The 17,431-nt window shown below is 39.0% G+C and overlaps 2 protein-coding genes across 26 annotated transcripts in view; one reads left to right on the top strand and one right to left on the bottom strand.

Moving 5' to 3' along the window:
* The window catches only part of LOC145436173 (uncharacterized), a 297,258-nt gene that overhangs the window by 106,439 nt on the left and 173,388 nt on the right, over positions 1-17,431 (bottom strand). The window lies entirely within an intron of this gene.
* Positions 1-17,431, top strand: part of LOC145436166 (uncharacterized) — an 86,464-nt gene that overhangs the window by 922 nt on the left and 68,111 nt on the right. For all 25 annotated transcript variants that reach the window (XM_080313464.1, XM_080313469.1, XM_080313471.1 and 22 more), the window contains exons 2-11: positions 1,628-1,741; positions 4,549-4,638; positions 5,458-5,511; positions 8,429-8,509; positions 9,825-9,908; positions 12,630-12,710; positions 12,779-12,859; positions 12,922-13,002; positions 13,374-13,424; positions 13,512-13,592. In XM_080313464.1, the coding sequence (XP_080169590.1) occupies positions 1,628-1,741; positions 4,549-4,638; positions 5,458-5,511; positions 8,429-8,509; positions 9,825-9,908; positions 12,630-12,710; positions 12,779-12,859; positions 12,922-13,002; positions 13,374-13,424; positions 13,512-13,592 (798 nt within the window). The remainder of the gene's footprint in view (positions 1-1,627; positions 1,742-4,548; positions 4,639-5,457; positions 5,512-8,428; positions 8,510-9,824; positions 9,909-12,629; positions 12,711-12,778; positions 12,860-12,921; positions 13,003-13,373; positions 13,425-13,511; positions 13,593-17,431) is intronic.

Below are 17,431 nucleotides of genomic sequence, written 5' to 3'. Positions count from 1 at the left end.
TTTGAGTCAATTCAAGATCATTCTGGTGCAGGGATTCGAGTCTGCCAAATATTTCGAAAAAAAAGACCCGGTTTTATTCATGACTCGAGTCATCCAAACACTGGTAACGAATGGTGTTTGTTCAGTGAGAACAGTGTATCCCAAACTTTTCTCTAGTCACGTACCACTAAATTGTTTTATTTACTTCACCGCGTACCACCTAGATCCCAAATGATTCATTTTAGTAAACTGTAGCAGTAGTATTAGTAATTGGCGTTAGTAATACACCATAACACCAATGAATAGTACGAAAAGTGAATTTAATTTGTTAAATACGCCGGTTTCGTGTAGATAAGATTGTCTATGCTATGGTTGCCATACGTCATCTTTTAGGAAGATTTGTATGCATTTTACAATAAATCCAAAATGTCCTCCGTTATAGCTATGATAGGCAGGCGATTGCACAGGTACTACTAAATAATGCCATAAATGGCGCGAAACACGGCAAGGATGCGAGAATAGTGATGTTGGAGCGGATCTAACTGGTAGTCAACTTTGAAAAATGAACTTTTTCAGTCACCACACAACAGTATTATGTTAGAGCGTGTCTTTTTGTAGTCCAGTCTGAAAACGGACCTTTTTTTTAGTCAACACAACAGTGTTTCCAGTAAAAATACTCAATTAACGCGTTACATCGTTCGATTTTATATCTTTCGTGATTAGTAAAAGTGTCCTCTAATCCGAACCTCAAATTATGGTAACCCTAGTTTGTGCGGGGTGACGGATTTCTCATAGCACACTGGGTAATATTTCCATTATCCTCTTAACGGCCGAAAGCCTTTTCTCGCACTAACACACCGGGACAAAGGATCTCAGTGCATATTTTTCTGCATTTTTGCATCAAGGTGCTGTTTTAACAGGCTGGGCTTCGTGGTCGCGTTAAAAAAAGGTTTTCTTACAAACCACGCCTGGTTCTCTTCGATTGCTTTGCAAAAGTCAGATCACTCAACTTTTAACTTTACAAGGCCTATATGATTTACTGGAAACTGAATTGGTCACGTTGGCGCTCTGACACGTCACATTTGTGAACCTCGTAACTGGTATGCCAGACGTAGTATCGGTATGTATTCAATATGCTATTCTATAATGTCTTAACGAGTAATAGCCTAGTGTATTTTATAAACAGAAAAAGCTGTTTATTTAAAATTACTTTTTAATGAGTATGGAATATCCACTCTGGGCATAACCATGCTGGGAATTTTCACATCTTTTTGCGAGTATAGGATAGCGGCACTTCCCATTACTGAAAAACCATTGGATTTCTCGGTAGAGGCCGAATGTGTCGCCGAGTAAGACTGTTCGTGAGCGTATCGCGAACCATGTCTCTGCGAGACACTATGCGCCTCACAATATATCTATAAATCATAAAATGTTTGAGTGTGATATTGATCCTACTAGTATTCTACACCTAAACTCAAGGTCTCAGCAAGAACGCAATGGAAATCTTAAATTTTTCAACTTTCGGGTCAAATATTGCTAAAAAAACTGGATTGTGGCAATTCAAATATTTGAATCAGCACACTTTTCGTATATCAACCAATTATTTTATGACAAACGAAATGAAACATAGTAATAATTTGCCGTTCAGGATCGAAGAATCGCCTTGGGAAGGCAAAGGTCTTTTACGGAATTATCCTGATTGTAGCATGTGCTCTGCTTATACTGACTGTCTACGTTGTCACAAGAGACCCAAAACCGCGAGGTAGGTGCAGTTTTAAAAATATCAGAAGTCTCGCAGAAACATGAGTTGTTTCAAAAATATATCGCAGTAACTTGGTATTTCAGCAAATATAAAGCATTGTTTTTAATATTACTACTGTTAATAATAATAAAATCGTGACCGTGGCGATTATCACATCACGGGTTTTGTGCATCACGTCTATGATAGTGTTTACAGAGAATTCGAATCATATAAATATATATGACGTCGTTTAGTCTTAGTCAGAGTTGGATCAATTACATTATTTCAGTTCAATTACAATTACAATTACAATTACTTTCATGCATGCTTCAATTACATTACAATTACAATTACTCCATGCTAAAAATATCAAATTACAATTACAATTACAATTACTCCTTGCATGCTTCAATTACATTACAATTACAATTACAATTGCTGCTGTTGAACATGTAATTGAATAATCATAAATTCAACCGTGCTCCTTAACAACCGTAGCGTCGTATTTAACAACAATTCAAGTCTAGTTCAGATTGTGCAGTAATAAATGCGTTTATGTGCGTACATAGTATGCTATGTAAGATGTCATTGTGACGTAATATATGCGTGTTTTGTATGCTCGGTAATTATGGCTCACGTAATTGGAAATGTAAAATGTTATTTACCTAATTTCCTATGGGTTAGGATTAAGGATATGGTGCAGTATGTCGTTAAAAAAGATTTATAATAATATGCACGTGTTGGATTTGCGTGTATAGTATATAATTAAAGAAATAATATTATTTTGATCGAGGGACGTAGGAATTGGGATTAGGAGTAAAAACAAAACCGTGCTTTGTCAGATAAGACGTTATATAATATCCAGTGGTCTGGTTAGTTAGCCAGACGAAGTAACGATGCAGCATCGTGATCTGAAATCGTATTGTAGATTGCCAACCCACGGATAGATGCGCAAGATGTGAGTCACGGATGAATGTACCGACAAACGAACTGCAGAGCCGGCTGCAAGCAGCAAACTTTGTAGTCCTAGAGCTGGCGATCCATGCGTCCAAATTTGATGCATCTGGTCTTTATCGTAAGCTATTGATGTACTAATTTTGAAAATACAAAATAAAATCTCGTCAGGGCAATGTAACTGCTCCAAAATAGCCGTTTAAGGCCGACTGTTCTGAAACGTGAGAGCGCTGCAGCAGCATGACCACAACAATTACCAATTACGCCCAGCAATTGTTCAGAACAATGCCGATTCCCAGACTTTCACGACTATTTTGGGATGGTACCATTGCCTGGAAATATACTTTTATTGCGGAATCAGTGCGACAGTAGCTTTCGATTAGGACCATACATATCAAATTTCGACGCTCGGATCGCCAGCTATGGGACTATCAATTCTGCTGCTTTTAGCCGGCTCAGCAGTTCGCTTCTCGGCGTATTCAATCGTGAGTCACGTGTTGCGAATCCATCCGTTGGTTAGTAATCTAAAAATTGTATACAATGGCAGCCGAGGCCAGCATAGCGGTAAAAATAAAAAAAACTCCGCCCGCAAGAGCGCAGTCAATGGCTTCCGCGAATGGATCCACCAAATTCCTTGTCGACATAAGAGAATGCATTATAAGTCAATTATTTTATGTTGTGCTTGTCAGGTCTCAATAGCAATTTAATGTAATTGAAATTGTAATTGAGCAAAATTTTTGTCAAATTACAATTACAATTACAATTACACAATATAAAAATGCTTCAATTACAATTAAATTACAATTACATTGAAAAATGTAATTAATTACATTCAATTACAATTACAAATTACAATTGATCCAACTCTGGTCTTAGTGATACTTAACTGGTGCATTTATTATACGTAATTAGAGTTCATGATATAAAATATATTTTATCAATACAAGCTTACATATACAGTTGTACAAGCGCATACACGTGTATTTACTTATACTCATGATATAATCGGACAATGTTGGAAAGAGATCACGTCGAATTTTCAATAATTTACCAGTTTTCCTACGACTTTTGTATATGCTTGAGCCACATGATATCGAACGGAAATTTAATTTGGATTCATAATTCATTTTAAAACTCAAGTTCGGAACGGGATTTTATTACAACGCACGTTTAGTTACATCGACAAAAGTCTGGCTAATAAAGTGACGGGCGAAAATATAGCACTAAGTATCGGACAACGTCATGATTTATGAGGAGAGCTATCAACATTTAAAGCAATAAAATATATGCATTTCATGCTCATTTATTAACGCACTAATTGTCCAACGTTATTAACTCTTCTCCGATTTATTCACCCCTCCTTTTGGTCTGGCCTTGCATGGTCAAATGACTATACAGACATTTGAATATCGATTTTACATTTAAATCATCGGACGAAGGTACACAAAATCCAGTAATGTCTCAGCTTACGTAAAATGCAACATATTAGTAGCTGTATGACAACGACAGTTCTGGTTCTCTGATACGCATGTAAGGCATGTTCTAAACTGCCGTTTCGTCCTCATGATACTGTTCGTATTCAAAGCAGATTAGTAAGAACACATCAGTCGAAATAAGAGGTTTCGGAGCTCGTTTACTATGGCCTTGTGATGACGAGTGCTCATCAGTGATCGTTTTACTAAGAATACCAAATGACTCATTTGTATGATATGAATGTACAATTATACATATTTCTTTAGGTGATCTATTGACGACCGGTCGTCAATTATACATGTATTCCGATTCTTTTTTTTGAGGCATGGATTATGCCGTTAGTTATTCTGACAACTCCATTATGTGTCGCTGATAACGTTGTACTTACGTCTGATCCACGGATGTAGATAAACTGGATGGAATCGCTAATGACATTTCATCAAATGCAACTGAGCAATCGACAACGCTGCGGTACCATGGGGATCAGACAAGTAAGCAATTTTAGTGGGGGCCGATAGATATATCAGGTAATATATGGTTAGACTCGAATATGATCTCAATTATTGATGATCGGTTGGACATTGTTAAAGGCAGTTTGAGGATTATGTATTCCGGACGAATCCTCCTCAACGGATTAATGACTTGAAATTATATGCCAATTAAACATACGGATTTCGATACCAAATTAATAAAATTCGATGTTAGCTGATATAAATCACAACGGAGTGATTCATTGACGTTACTTCTTAATGTAAATCTCAATTTCCGTAATAAAAGTGGTTTGTAGGTTTATTCAACCACGAGAAGCATTATTCGTTATAGCAACAAATTCAAGCTCATTTGATATTATTTTCGATGTTTGTACTTGAAATGAGTATCTATCGTTATTTTGCAACTATTTACTCAAATCGTGACTCTGTCGTCAGCCATTCGGTTATATACCATGTTAACACGGTTTGCAGCTAGAATGAAAATTGTTAGGAGTGGAAAATTGTCAGCGATAAAGTTACGCAATTGATAATTATGTCATCACAAGTATATGACGTCACGTATTCTCAAATCTATTTCTCATCGTGGATTCTCATTGCCATTTTTATATTGTATTTTAATATGTTTAACCGCTCAAGTTTAAGCCATGAAAGCAATATAAATGTAATCATGAATAATCGTGAATATTTTCATTGCATTGAAATCGACTACCGCGAGATGTTGCTATAATCGTAAGCGTAATTCAGCGACTCAGCGAAGAATCGATTACAGTCTTGTCTCTCATGTCCACTGTCCAGTGCCAATTATTTTCATTGCTGCAGGCCTGGGACTCATTGCGAGGATTACGACAACCTGGAAAAATGTGAATGAAATCAGTGAGTCAATCATAACCATGCTACATTCATCAAATTATCTGCACAAATCTGTCTCGTCTACATATAATGTGGAGATTCAGATATCCCACGGCTTTCCTCCTCTCGAACTGTAACATATATATATTCACAGTCATATTTATTCAGAGGTGGTCAGTAACGAAGTACTTCTACTTTTTCGAAGTACTCAAGTAGTTTTCCTCTACTTCTGGTACTTACTCAAGTAGATATGATTTTCGCTACTTCTACTTCGTAATATTTTGTTATCTACTTACTTACTTTTCGCTATTTTCAGTTTGTCAAGTAGAAGTAGTTTAATCCTCCTATCAGGACGATAGCCTGAGGAATTTCGGGGCTGTTTTCAAGGAGTATCCACATTTAATTTTCATAAAGGTTGAGTAAAGCTCAGAATTTTCGTCGCGCTTCGCGCTCAGTGTATACGGAGTAACCAGTATGATTTCACAAAAGTATCGGTGAATATAATTTAGGTAGCGGGTTGGCGTGGTTCCGTTCACACCGCATTGTCGCCCTTCGCCCATATGAAAGATTTCATCACAGTCTATATGGCTCATCATAACGTTTGAAACTGATGTTTCGCAATCTAGCATTTACTTATCATATCGTAACCTAGCAGTCCATGGCGTGTCCCAATCCGGAAAAGTGGACTCCAACTTTTTTATAGCTGTTTTAGCATACCACCTTTAAAACTTGCCGAACTAAAGATAAGAAATACATTTTCCGCTTTCAGAAGTAGTAATTATAGTTCATTCAATTCCCAGTATCATATGCTTTGAGTTCTAATTAATATCGGTTCTTTTGTCTGGATAACATACATGTTGAAGTATAAAAGCAAGCGTAGTAATGCCTTTAATTTCCGGTAATAAAGCTACACAATATGGCATTTTTACGATCCACCATATTTTTTATTAACGTTTACCAATCACACAAAGTGTTTACACCGTATCCTATACAACTTCTCCGTACTGCTCTTCGGCTAAACTACGGGCCTTATAATATGAGGGAGTTCGCCAAACCATGATATTTTCTAAAACGTGCTGTTCGATTAAACAGAGCAGGGGTTCTCAACCCTGCCGCCCGCGACATTTTTCCTTATGAACGCAATTATTACTGACAAGGTATTATTACATATTAATTTAGCTACTTTGCTCTCTTATCGCACCATCTTTGTTTCGTTTCATTGCTCATTCTTTGATGTGTTCTGGTTTCATGAAATATGCTCAATTTAGATTGTTATTGTTTTGAATCGGTATTCGGCTGAACTCTGGTTCAAGAGAATCCCGCTACATAATAGTATATTTTTTTAACGATTGTTCCACTTACAGCTAATGGTTTGAACAGAAACAAGAACAGGGAACGGGAAATTAAACATCAAAAACTGGGTTTGTAACTCTGCGCGGAACAATGAATTTGCTTTCTCAGATATAAATGGAAAACCGATGTGTCATATTTGTCGAAGAACAGTTTTCGTAAGTCGTAACGAAGCGCAGAAGCTTGAAATGATACCACGCCAATCTCTTCTGGACTTATATCACATATCAGTCATTGTTGAAATAATTGCCGACGACGTTACAGACACATCGTTCAAAATTGCTTGGAATATCGCTAAACCCAAGATATCTGCTAGAGAAGGTGTGATTTCAATGAAACCTTGACATGCTGTGCGAATATTCATCACCTACCAAATTTCGAAGCTATAGTTGTCTGATTAAACCGTGAAGAGAAGAGTGACCAGCAATTTCAGCCGAATTTTATCGCACATTCTGAAACACGTTGCCGCGTAGGCTACTATAGCCTAGCATTGGACGAATCCACCGAAACCGACATCGACAAGGACATTGCATAGTTAATTATCGGGGTGCATGTCATCAGAGTAGACACTGGACATATTTGCAGAGGAAATGCTGTCTGGACAAACGTAGAGAAGGTGACTAGCGAAAAGCATCAACTTAGCAAAGCTGACTTCTGTAACTATTGGTGCAGGGCCCACGCCATGGAAGGAAAGAAGGAGGGCAGATTGCTTTGGTCAGAAATGACCTAGAAGGCCAGACTCCTTCTCATATCAATGAGAGCTCCATATGAAAATGGCCTCTGTGAAGAAAAAACGAGAAAGTTACCGTAATTTTATACTTGCTCGCTCAGGCATTCAAACAGATAGTTCGGTTCTCTGGTGGAAGGGTTTCAAAGTACATATGCCGAACTGGCAGCGAATGTAATGCACGCTTCATGAAGGGATTTACTTTTGCCGGTGGAAGATACATATTCTCACAAAAAGCAGCAGCTGCAAACTTACGAGCGCTCTCGATTAATGCTTCATAATGCATTAAAATGTACTAAATGCCCGTATACGAGTGGTAAATAGGCCACAATCGCCTACATTTAATAGAAGCTCACATATACATGGTAATTATGTTCTGCGGCCCGCGGCGTGTTTTGCTGGCAAAATGCGGCCCGTTATACAAGGAAAGTTGAGAACCCCTGAAACAGAGGATTAGTATCGCATTTCCATATCAATAGTCAATACTATCATTTTCATCACATGATGCGGATGAATGCTTCTGCTGTCAAAAATTGAATACCTCGTGGTATGCATCAATATGAATCAAGCTCGGCACTTTTCGCATAACTCAATTTGTACCTTTCTACAATCCATGAGAACGAATTACGATCGTTTTCACAAGTACTTACTTACTTACTTGAGTAAATTTAAAGTCAGTCAATTCTACTTCTACTTCAAGTAGTTTCAGGTTGCTCGTGGAAGAAGTACTCCTACTACTCGTACTTGAGTAGATTTTTTCGTCGCTACTTCTACTTCTACTTGATTAGCTTTCTTGACTACTTTGACCACCTCTGTATTTATTATCATATTGATGATACATCCGAAAATTAATTTCAATTTCAGATGAAAGAATGAACGATCCTTCATTTGCTGCGACGTCAAAAGCACCTACCATTTTAAAATCAAGTGTGATATCGACGACAGGTAGAAATTTTCATCTAGCCATATTCCAGTTGTGATATAATTTCGATTCAATGACATATGCGTCCGATATATAGGCCTATTCCATCGCACACTTCACTGATGGTTGGATGTACCACACCCTCACACTTTGACGGTTCGGGTGAATTCTGTTGTGTAGTTTGCCATTGCAACACAATGCGTCCGATATATAGGCCTATTCCATCGCCAACTTCACTGATGGTTGGATGTACCACACCCTTAGACTGTGACGGTTCGGGTGAATTCTGTTGTTTACTTTTCCATTGCAACACAATGACATTGTCTTTGATAAGAGTATCTGGCGATAAGGAGGGTTACCATACGTCCTCCTTACAGAGTATTTGTCCTCCTTTTTCAGGAAATCGACGATGTCGTCCAATGACGCCTAAATGTCCTCCTTTTGGGAAATTCGTCCTCATTTGGAGCTTTGAGAGCCAGGCTAATGGACAGGCTGAACTAATATAACGCCCTAAATGACGCAAATAGGATTGAAAAAAATGACCCTTTTTAAGCAAACACAATAAGGTTATCCGTACAAATTATAGAATCGGCAGTTTTCTATTCCGGTAATCTGACTTATATGCTTTGTAAAAAGTGTCTTTCTTCCCGGATTCCAAAATAGGGGAATAGCCAGATATAGTGAAAAATGTAAGGGTACAAGGGCTCTGTTCATGGTCTCTTTAATGAGCAGTAAAAACCGTGAGTTTGCGAACAGAAGCTGATGGCTACAAAACGTCATCAACGTACGGTAAAAGTCACTGTTCAGCTCGATATTCTGGTGGAGTTGACTGAAAAGGGTCATGCCTCTCGGTCAAGTAACAATATCACGGTTTCGTCAACAATGATGGACCTTTTAGACAGTTGCTTTTCGATTGCTATTCATAGTTTGGATGTACTTAAATTTTAGTAAACGTCGACAGCTAGTTATCTATCTTCAGTCCATCGCGGAATCGCTATAATCATTCTAATCCGTCACGGCGGTTGACACGAGACACTGGCGGATAACCACATTAACTAATCACGCCGATGCTTATGACATGTCGCCATCCGGTATGGGCATTGCTATAAAATGATTACAAATACCCAACTACCCTTATACTATAGAAGGCTCGATTAACATTAAGGACGATTATCTCACTCTCGCCGGTACCTGCCTATTTCGCATCGATTATACTTAACCGTTCAGCCATATTCATATTTTTGTCATTTCTCGCGATGTACGATCTCGATATACGACAGCATGGGAAATTACGGCATTTACTGGTATATCTAATCATACTCTCGATATTCACCACAGAATCATCTATACCGGAAGAATTCTCAGAACTTGTGACAAGGTCCATTTGGGATGAATCGGAATTATCAATTTTAAAAGCAACTGGTATAGTCTCTCTGTGCATGCTCCATTCATCCTGTAGATTTACGAGTAGAATCACGTTCATCGGCTCTCCAGGCCAACTAGTTAGCATAGTGCATGCTCCTCGATTAGTAGTGTGCAGTGTTGGGATGACTCGAGTCATGATATGTATGACTTGACTTGACTCGAGTCACTTTGCAAAAATGACTTGACTTGACTTGACTCGGCGTTTCAAAAATGCGGATTGACTCGTGCCTCGGAGCATAATGTACGAGTCACTTTTAAGTCATAAAGCAGCGGTATCGATAAAAATGGTTGATATTGCATATACTCGGATTGTTCTCGATGCGCTGGTGTGACCTGTGAGAGTGAGAAATCACTCAATGATTTTGCGTTTTACTGCGCCTCCATTGTTCGATCACAAATAAATAGGGCTGGGTAAAATCGAGTACCTGAGTGATTCGATTTTGAATCACGTATTACGCTTCGAGTCGAGTCGAGTATTCGAGTATCATTCATTCTGACGTCACAACAGAATGTAAAATGTCAAAGTTCAAATATGTACCTTCTATGTCACCACAAAGAACATAATGTCTGCTATCCATTACATTGAAAATACTTTGGTATGTTTTCGACCGTACCGATTTCATTGCACTTCTTGACAATGCTGTGGGATGATCATGACTTCGGAAATGTGTTATTTCCAGTAGCGTTCGTAGCTTTGTTTTATCTCTCGTATGCTGCGACACGGCCAATCAAGGTGTCAAGGCTTCCTCAGTGGAAAATAGTATCGAAACTATAATTCTCGTTAGTAAATTAACTTTCAGTGGCGAGTAGCGCATAATTTCAGTACTCGAAAAAATCGTCTTTTACTACTCGTCTCGAATCATTAAAATTAATGCTCGATTCAGATTCGAGTACTCGAATCATCGTGCCCAGCCCTACAAATAAATTGACCGCACACAAAGTGATCAGTGCTCGTAAACTAGTCGTAAAGTAATCTAATGGCAAAGTATATATCTCTTTTCTATAGAATGTTCATTGTGGTCGGTATCAACCTGAATCAAACCTCGTGTATGATTTGTATCGAATTTTAATGAAGTCTATTACTCGTCAACCATGGGCGCGGGCTCAAATTATATCTCACAGATGTGTAGTTAGCTAGTGCATTGCATCATATCAATTCGTTTTAACTTTCTGAGGTTTCCTATTCTCTATTTTGGCTGATAATTATGGACTGGGGCAATAAAGTTACTCAGGTAGTTTAGCAGTACTACGTATGCGTGAGCGATACGAAACCTTTTTTGACTGTATATTCAACTCACTGGTTCCCAACCTTTTTCATCTCGTGCTCCCTTGGCCTAAGTTTGAGCCAAGATCCCCCACATAGGAGAAATCTGCCCGATGATTAAATAAGGTCCTTTTTACCGCGCAAACACCTGTTGACTGAAGAATAAGACGGGCGGTACCGAGTGTTTGTTCCTAGCAGGGCTGTAACAACACTTTGTAGACCTCCAAAACAATGGTCTTGGTCCCAATCAAACAAATTCTCGAAGGCTTGAATCAACAGACCTCCACACTTAAATTTGTGTTTTCGGCTTTTCGGCAAAATTCCACCAAGTTTAACATGTCTTTTTTCGATCCGGTGGCTGTTCACTAAAAATAAGGCAAGACTAGCGATCTCTTTGACTTGAATCGATGACGTTGGAATATTTTGTCACTGTCTGAAAATGTTGACTTGAAAATATAAGATAAATACTTTCACTAGAGGCCTTGTTGTGAAAGATTCGGCACGACATTTGCTCGCTTAGGATATATTTGATTGATAGGCCGTCGCTGGCCTACAAATTTGTCTTGCGAACTGCAGCACATCTGAACTAGTTTAAAGTCAAAACAAGGGGAAATAGGTATGTGAAAAAGAGATTTCAAATAGCATTTAAACATACTTCCAGCAAAAAAAGCCATAAGGAGCATACGTTCGGATGTAACTGGTTGACTACATGACAGTTCGGACATGAACAATTTGGGAAATCCGTTACAATTCTAAAGTGGAATTCCTCCCAAAAAATTGCAAAATTACCCCTAAGGGGGGAATTCCTCCCCGGTCGAGAACCACTGATTTACCTCTATATTCGTCCATCGATTCCAAATAAAAGGCAACTTTCAAACAGCCATCAAAATTCAATGACGCAATTATGCCTCGTACTTCGTAAAATCAACTTTACTTGAATTGCGACCTGACTCGTGACTTGAATTGACTTCACTCGTGTCAATTCTAAAAATCGACTGACTTGACTTGACTCGAGTCACATTTAAAAATCGATTGACTTGACTTGACTCGAGTCAAAAAATGCAATGACTCGAGATGACTCGTGACTCGACGGTAGTGACTTGATCCAAACACTGGTCAGATCAGGCACTAGATCAAATGTTACTTCAGTTGTATCACAATATCACATAAACCAATCATTTCTCAAATATTGGCATCGCTGAAATTATATCATGTCAAGCATTGTTTTAGGATCCAAGTAATATGCAAATTCATTAGCATAAACGGAAGCATAAAAAGAGAATATATTGTCTTAGGTCTGGGGCATTTCCCACACAATGAAAACGAATGGCATTGTTCCTAATAATAATCATTGACTGGAATATTTCTAGCTCCATATATCTTTCAGAGTAGTCAGAATAATACCCAGTGAAAAATCACCTTCCAATTCTATATCCAATCCACTTATGTCACAGGAGTGAGTAGAATGTTATCAACAACATACGCAGCGAAGGAACTAAACGAAGAAACTGAATTATCAACTTCGGGAACTATCGGTATGATGTTTAATTGGATAATATTCAACTGTGACAGTAGACTTTCATATGTATTTCCTACCATACAGAATCCACGACATCAGTGCATGTCGGGTCGACGGAAAATCAAGTAGTCACAGTTTCCAAATCAAGAACTTCATTGACCACGGGTATTATTTCTCTAATAACCGAGTAGTGTAGGCCTACTCGTTAATCAGCTTGTATTTTGCAGGAAACATACCCATTCCATCCGCGACGTACTCAGTGAAGCAGATATCTGAAGATAGCGAAGCAACAGCTTCATCAACTATCGGTACGACATTATTATATGTTCAAACTTTAGTTCAACTAATTGTTGTTTGTGGTAATCATGGTTTTTGTCGACTACAATGGTCATTTACACCACGCCGATATTCGTTATTTTTGATTCCGTAACTGCCGACTTGTAGCATGGCTCACTTCTTGGCACCGCTTAAGCGGATGATATGGCGAGGACGAGCCTAGATGAAACACCAACACATAGGTAGGAATTCTGTAGTCGACCTGGGTCGGACTCGAACCCTTATCACATCAGGCATTGTGGAGTTTGAAGCTGTTCACTTATATTTTATGATATGATTATATCCACCATCGGATGACTATATGACCTGTTAGTTATCATTTCATTAATTTTTCGTATTGCAGGTAAAATATCGACAGTGTCTGCAGACTGGTCAACTCAACTATCGTCCGCAGGTATGAACAATATGAGCATCGTATCGTATGATATAAGTATTCAATCAAACATCACCCGAGGATTTATAACCCATTCATATATTGTAGGGAAAAGTATCAATGTTACTACAACCGCTTCTCCAAAGCAAGCATCATCAGAATCACAATCAACGATGTCTTCAACCACTGGTATGATATCACCGTGGCAACACTACATTGAATAGGCATACACAGACACCTACAATATTATAGGTATTAATTTCCTCCTCCTAAGCAAATGCGCATATGCAGTGCACTAAACCGCTCAATCAGCGGTATAAAAAGGGGCCAATATGGCCTTTCCGTATTTATCAAATTTCATGAAACGTGGTGTTCTGGTGATTATTAGATGGATTTCCAATTGGAAAATCTTGGGAAATAAACTTAGCCTACTAAAACCGTCGAGCTATTTTAACTTACACTCTTAGCGAACAGAGAGTGCATTGACACCCAGAAGGCCTAAAGGGTGGAACACGGAAACAGAACTTAACTCAGAATTATATTGCGGCCATAAATCCGGTTCAATACCAATACCGAGAAAACCATTACCGAGAATGATCACTACCGAGAATGAGCCTTACCGAGAATGGACCTTACCGAGAATGGACATTACCGAGCATGGACATTACCGAGCATGGACATTACCGAGGATGGACATAACCGAGAATGGACATAACCGAGAATGGAGATTACCGAGAATGAACCTTACCGAGAATGGACATTACCGAGCATGGACATTACCGAGCATGGACATTACCGAGCATGGACATTACCGAGGATGGACATTACCAAGGACGGACATAACCGAGACCGAGAATGGAGATTACCGAGAATGTACCTTACCGAGAATGGACATTACCGAGAATAGACCTTACCGAGAATGGACATTACCGAGCATGGACATTACCGAGAATGGACATAACCGAGAATGGACATAACCCAGAATGGAGATTAACGAGAATGGACCTTACCGAGAATGGACCTTACCGAGAATGGACATTACCGAGCATGGACATTACCGAGAATGGACATAACCGAGAATGGACATAACCCAGAATGGAGATTAACGAGAATGGACCTTACCGAGAATGGACCTTACCGAGGATGGACATACCCGGCGATTCTGAAAGCGCATTGTATGTAGGTTGACAGATAATGATTTAGGATTGATTAAGGGTATGTTGAGGTACGAAATACATGATGAACAAACAACAGCTGCTTCACAAAAACGTCTAAAGCATGACTGCTTTATTGTGAAAGAAACCGCCGTAGCCTAGATGCCTTGTTTTCAGCCGATCACTAGAGCATTCAAAACTTCAACTATGTACTGCAACCTGAGCCCAATAAGATCACCTAACTTATAGTGTCATTGTTAAGCTTTATCTTTGTATTCAATAATGATATATTATTTCTGAAACTAGGAATCCGTCGCCACTTGCATTAGCGCCTATGCTTTCCCTCGTTGAAAACAAGGCATATAGGCTACAGCGGTTTCCTTCACAATGAAGCGGTCATGCTTTAGACGTTTTTGTGAAGCAGCTCTTGTTTGTACATCATGTATTTCGTACCTCCAGATACCTTGAATCAATCTCAAATCATTATCTGTCAACCTACATACAATGCGCTTTCAGAATCGTCGCCAGTAGCAGACTCCTTGTTCACCTAATCAGCAAGCTGCTGCTGACGTGGTCATTGAAGCATAGCCGATTATCCAATCAAGAGCCGTGGTTTCTTGATTACTAGTCTTCTCGCCGTTCTATGGTCGGTGGCACGCCCATTCTTCGGCAGCTACTTTCAAACGCTTTGCACGAAATCTTAACGGCCTTTCTTTGAGATTCTTTCAGGCTCAGTGTCGTTTTTTATCAATAATCTATCGAATAAGACATTACAACCGAGGATTTGTAAGATTTTCCAAATTATGGACAACCCTAATAATCACCATACTGCCGAGGCTCTATTGTACTATACCGGTGACCTGCCGTGCAAATGTTGTCTGATCTAATGGAGAAATTTATGATGGGTGCTATTAACATTGAAAGCAATACAATATATACCGACATCTAGTAATGAACTATTTGTCTGACGGTATTATAGGGTTACAATATATCCTCTTTTAAGAGGATTTGTCGTGTTTTTTGACTTTTTGAATGTGTTCTCGGAGGACGCCCATATGACCTATTTATTGAGAATTTGTCTTCTTTTTTAAATTTTTTGTTAAATGTACGTGGAAATTGGACTGAGATATAGTAAATCAGCTCTCAAGTGACGGTCCGGCGGGCTTTTCGGGACTTGAGCCAGAGAAATTTCCTTTTTTAGTGAACCAGCGGAAAAACGCATCGAAATTCGATATTTCGGGAGTTGAGCCGGAAAGTTGACCTTTTTTTTAGTCAACCAACCACAAAAACGGGCATTCTAAGTCTCAAAATTTTCCAAAATTGTCCTCTTTTAAGATTTACAAAATACGGTAACCCTACGGTATTATCTCTATTCCGATTTATCCAACTTACTCCTTTTCCTCTAGCCTTGCACGGTTAGCTGACTGCATGCATTTGAAAGGCGATTTTACTTTTAAATCATCGGCCATATGTACGTAAAATCCAGTAATGTGTCAGCCTACGAAAATGAAATGCATTTGTAGCTGTATGACAGCGACGGTTCTGATTCTGATACGCATGTTCTTAACTTCGGTTTTGTCATCATGATACTGTTCGTATTCGAAACAGATTAGTAAGAACACATCGGTCGACATAAGAGGTTTAGGACCTCGTTTATTATGACCTTGTGATTCAGAGAGAACATTGGTGATAATAACGGGGTGATTCATTGGCGTTACTTCTGAATTTCTTGCTCAATTTCCGTATAGATTGGTCTGTAGGTGTATCCAACCACGAGATGCATTATTCGTTATTGCAAAAATATTAGGCTCATTTTATCTCATTTTCGATGGTTGCACTTGAAGTGAATATCTAACGTGATTGGGCAATTATTTACTCAAACCTTGAATCTGTCGTCAGCCATCTGCTTATATACCAAGTTAACAGGGTTTGTAGCAAGAGTAAAAATTGTAAGGGGCGGCAAAATGTCGACGATAAAGTTGCGCAATTGATAATTATGTCATCACAAACACAGGACGTCACGTCTTCCAAAATATATTTTTCACCGTGGTTTGTCATTGCCATCTTTAAATTGTATTTGAATATATGTTTAACGCTCAAGCTCAAGCCAGGAAAGCAGTATAAATGTAATCGTGAATAATTGTGATTACTTTCATGGTATTGAAATCGACTACCTCGAGATGTTGCAGTATTTGTAGTAGTCGTTATTGTTGTTGTAGTTTATTAAACAAAAAGACTTGGTGCTTATCGCCCGACGGTCTTTTGCACCACGGTCAATAACAGTATACAGCGGGGGTCACCAACACGCGGCCCGCGAGGTGATATTTTGCGGCCCGCGACTTGATTTGAGATTTCGGCGGAAAGTTAAGAAAACCATTTTGAAATGCTGAAATTGACTACAGTTTCAACATATTGTTGTTGCTGTTTCAAAATAAGCTATTCTCCTGTGCCCAGCATCAATATTCGTCACTAGCTAAAACGGCTGTGGCGATGTTGACAGCATTCCATCGAGGGACAATCAGCTGATATGAATGACCATAATGCCTTGAGGTGCAATGGCTCAAACTCTGCCAAGACCGAGACGCATAGAAAACGGCTTAGAGCAGTGGTTTTCAAACTGGGGGCGCGCCTCCCTTCTGGGTGCGTGAAAGTATCTGAAGGTGGCGCGGAGTTGCGCTCAACTGAAAAATCTTCCGCGCACGGCGCGATTTCCAATCAGTTCGTAGTTCCTGCTCTGTGTATAGTCCGTAATTCATTATATAGAATTCTCTTATAAACGGTCATGACCTTGTATGTCATCAAACTATTCGTTTGGATTGCTAGCATTCTGGTTGCATTTTGTGATATGCCGATAAGGAAGGGAGGGAACCAAAT

Source organism: Botryllus schlosseri, chromosome 3, assembly GCF_051294905.1.
Source record: "Botryllus schlosseri isolate E-star chromosome 3, Bs_hap1, whole genome shotgun sequence".
Classification (NCBI taxonomy): domain Eukaryota; kingdom Metazoa; phylum Chordata; class Ascidiacea; order Stolidobranchia; family Styelidae; genus Botryllus; species Botryllus schlosseri.
The sequence above is the reverse complement of the archived record's forward strand: the minus strand, read 5'-3'. Positions and strand labels throughout refer to the sequence as shown.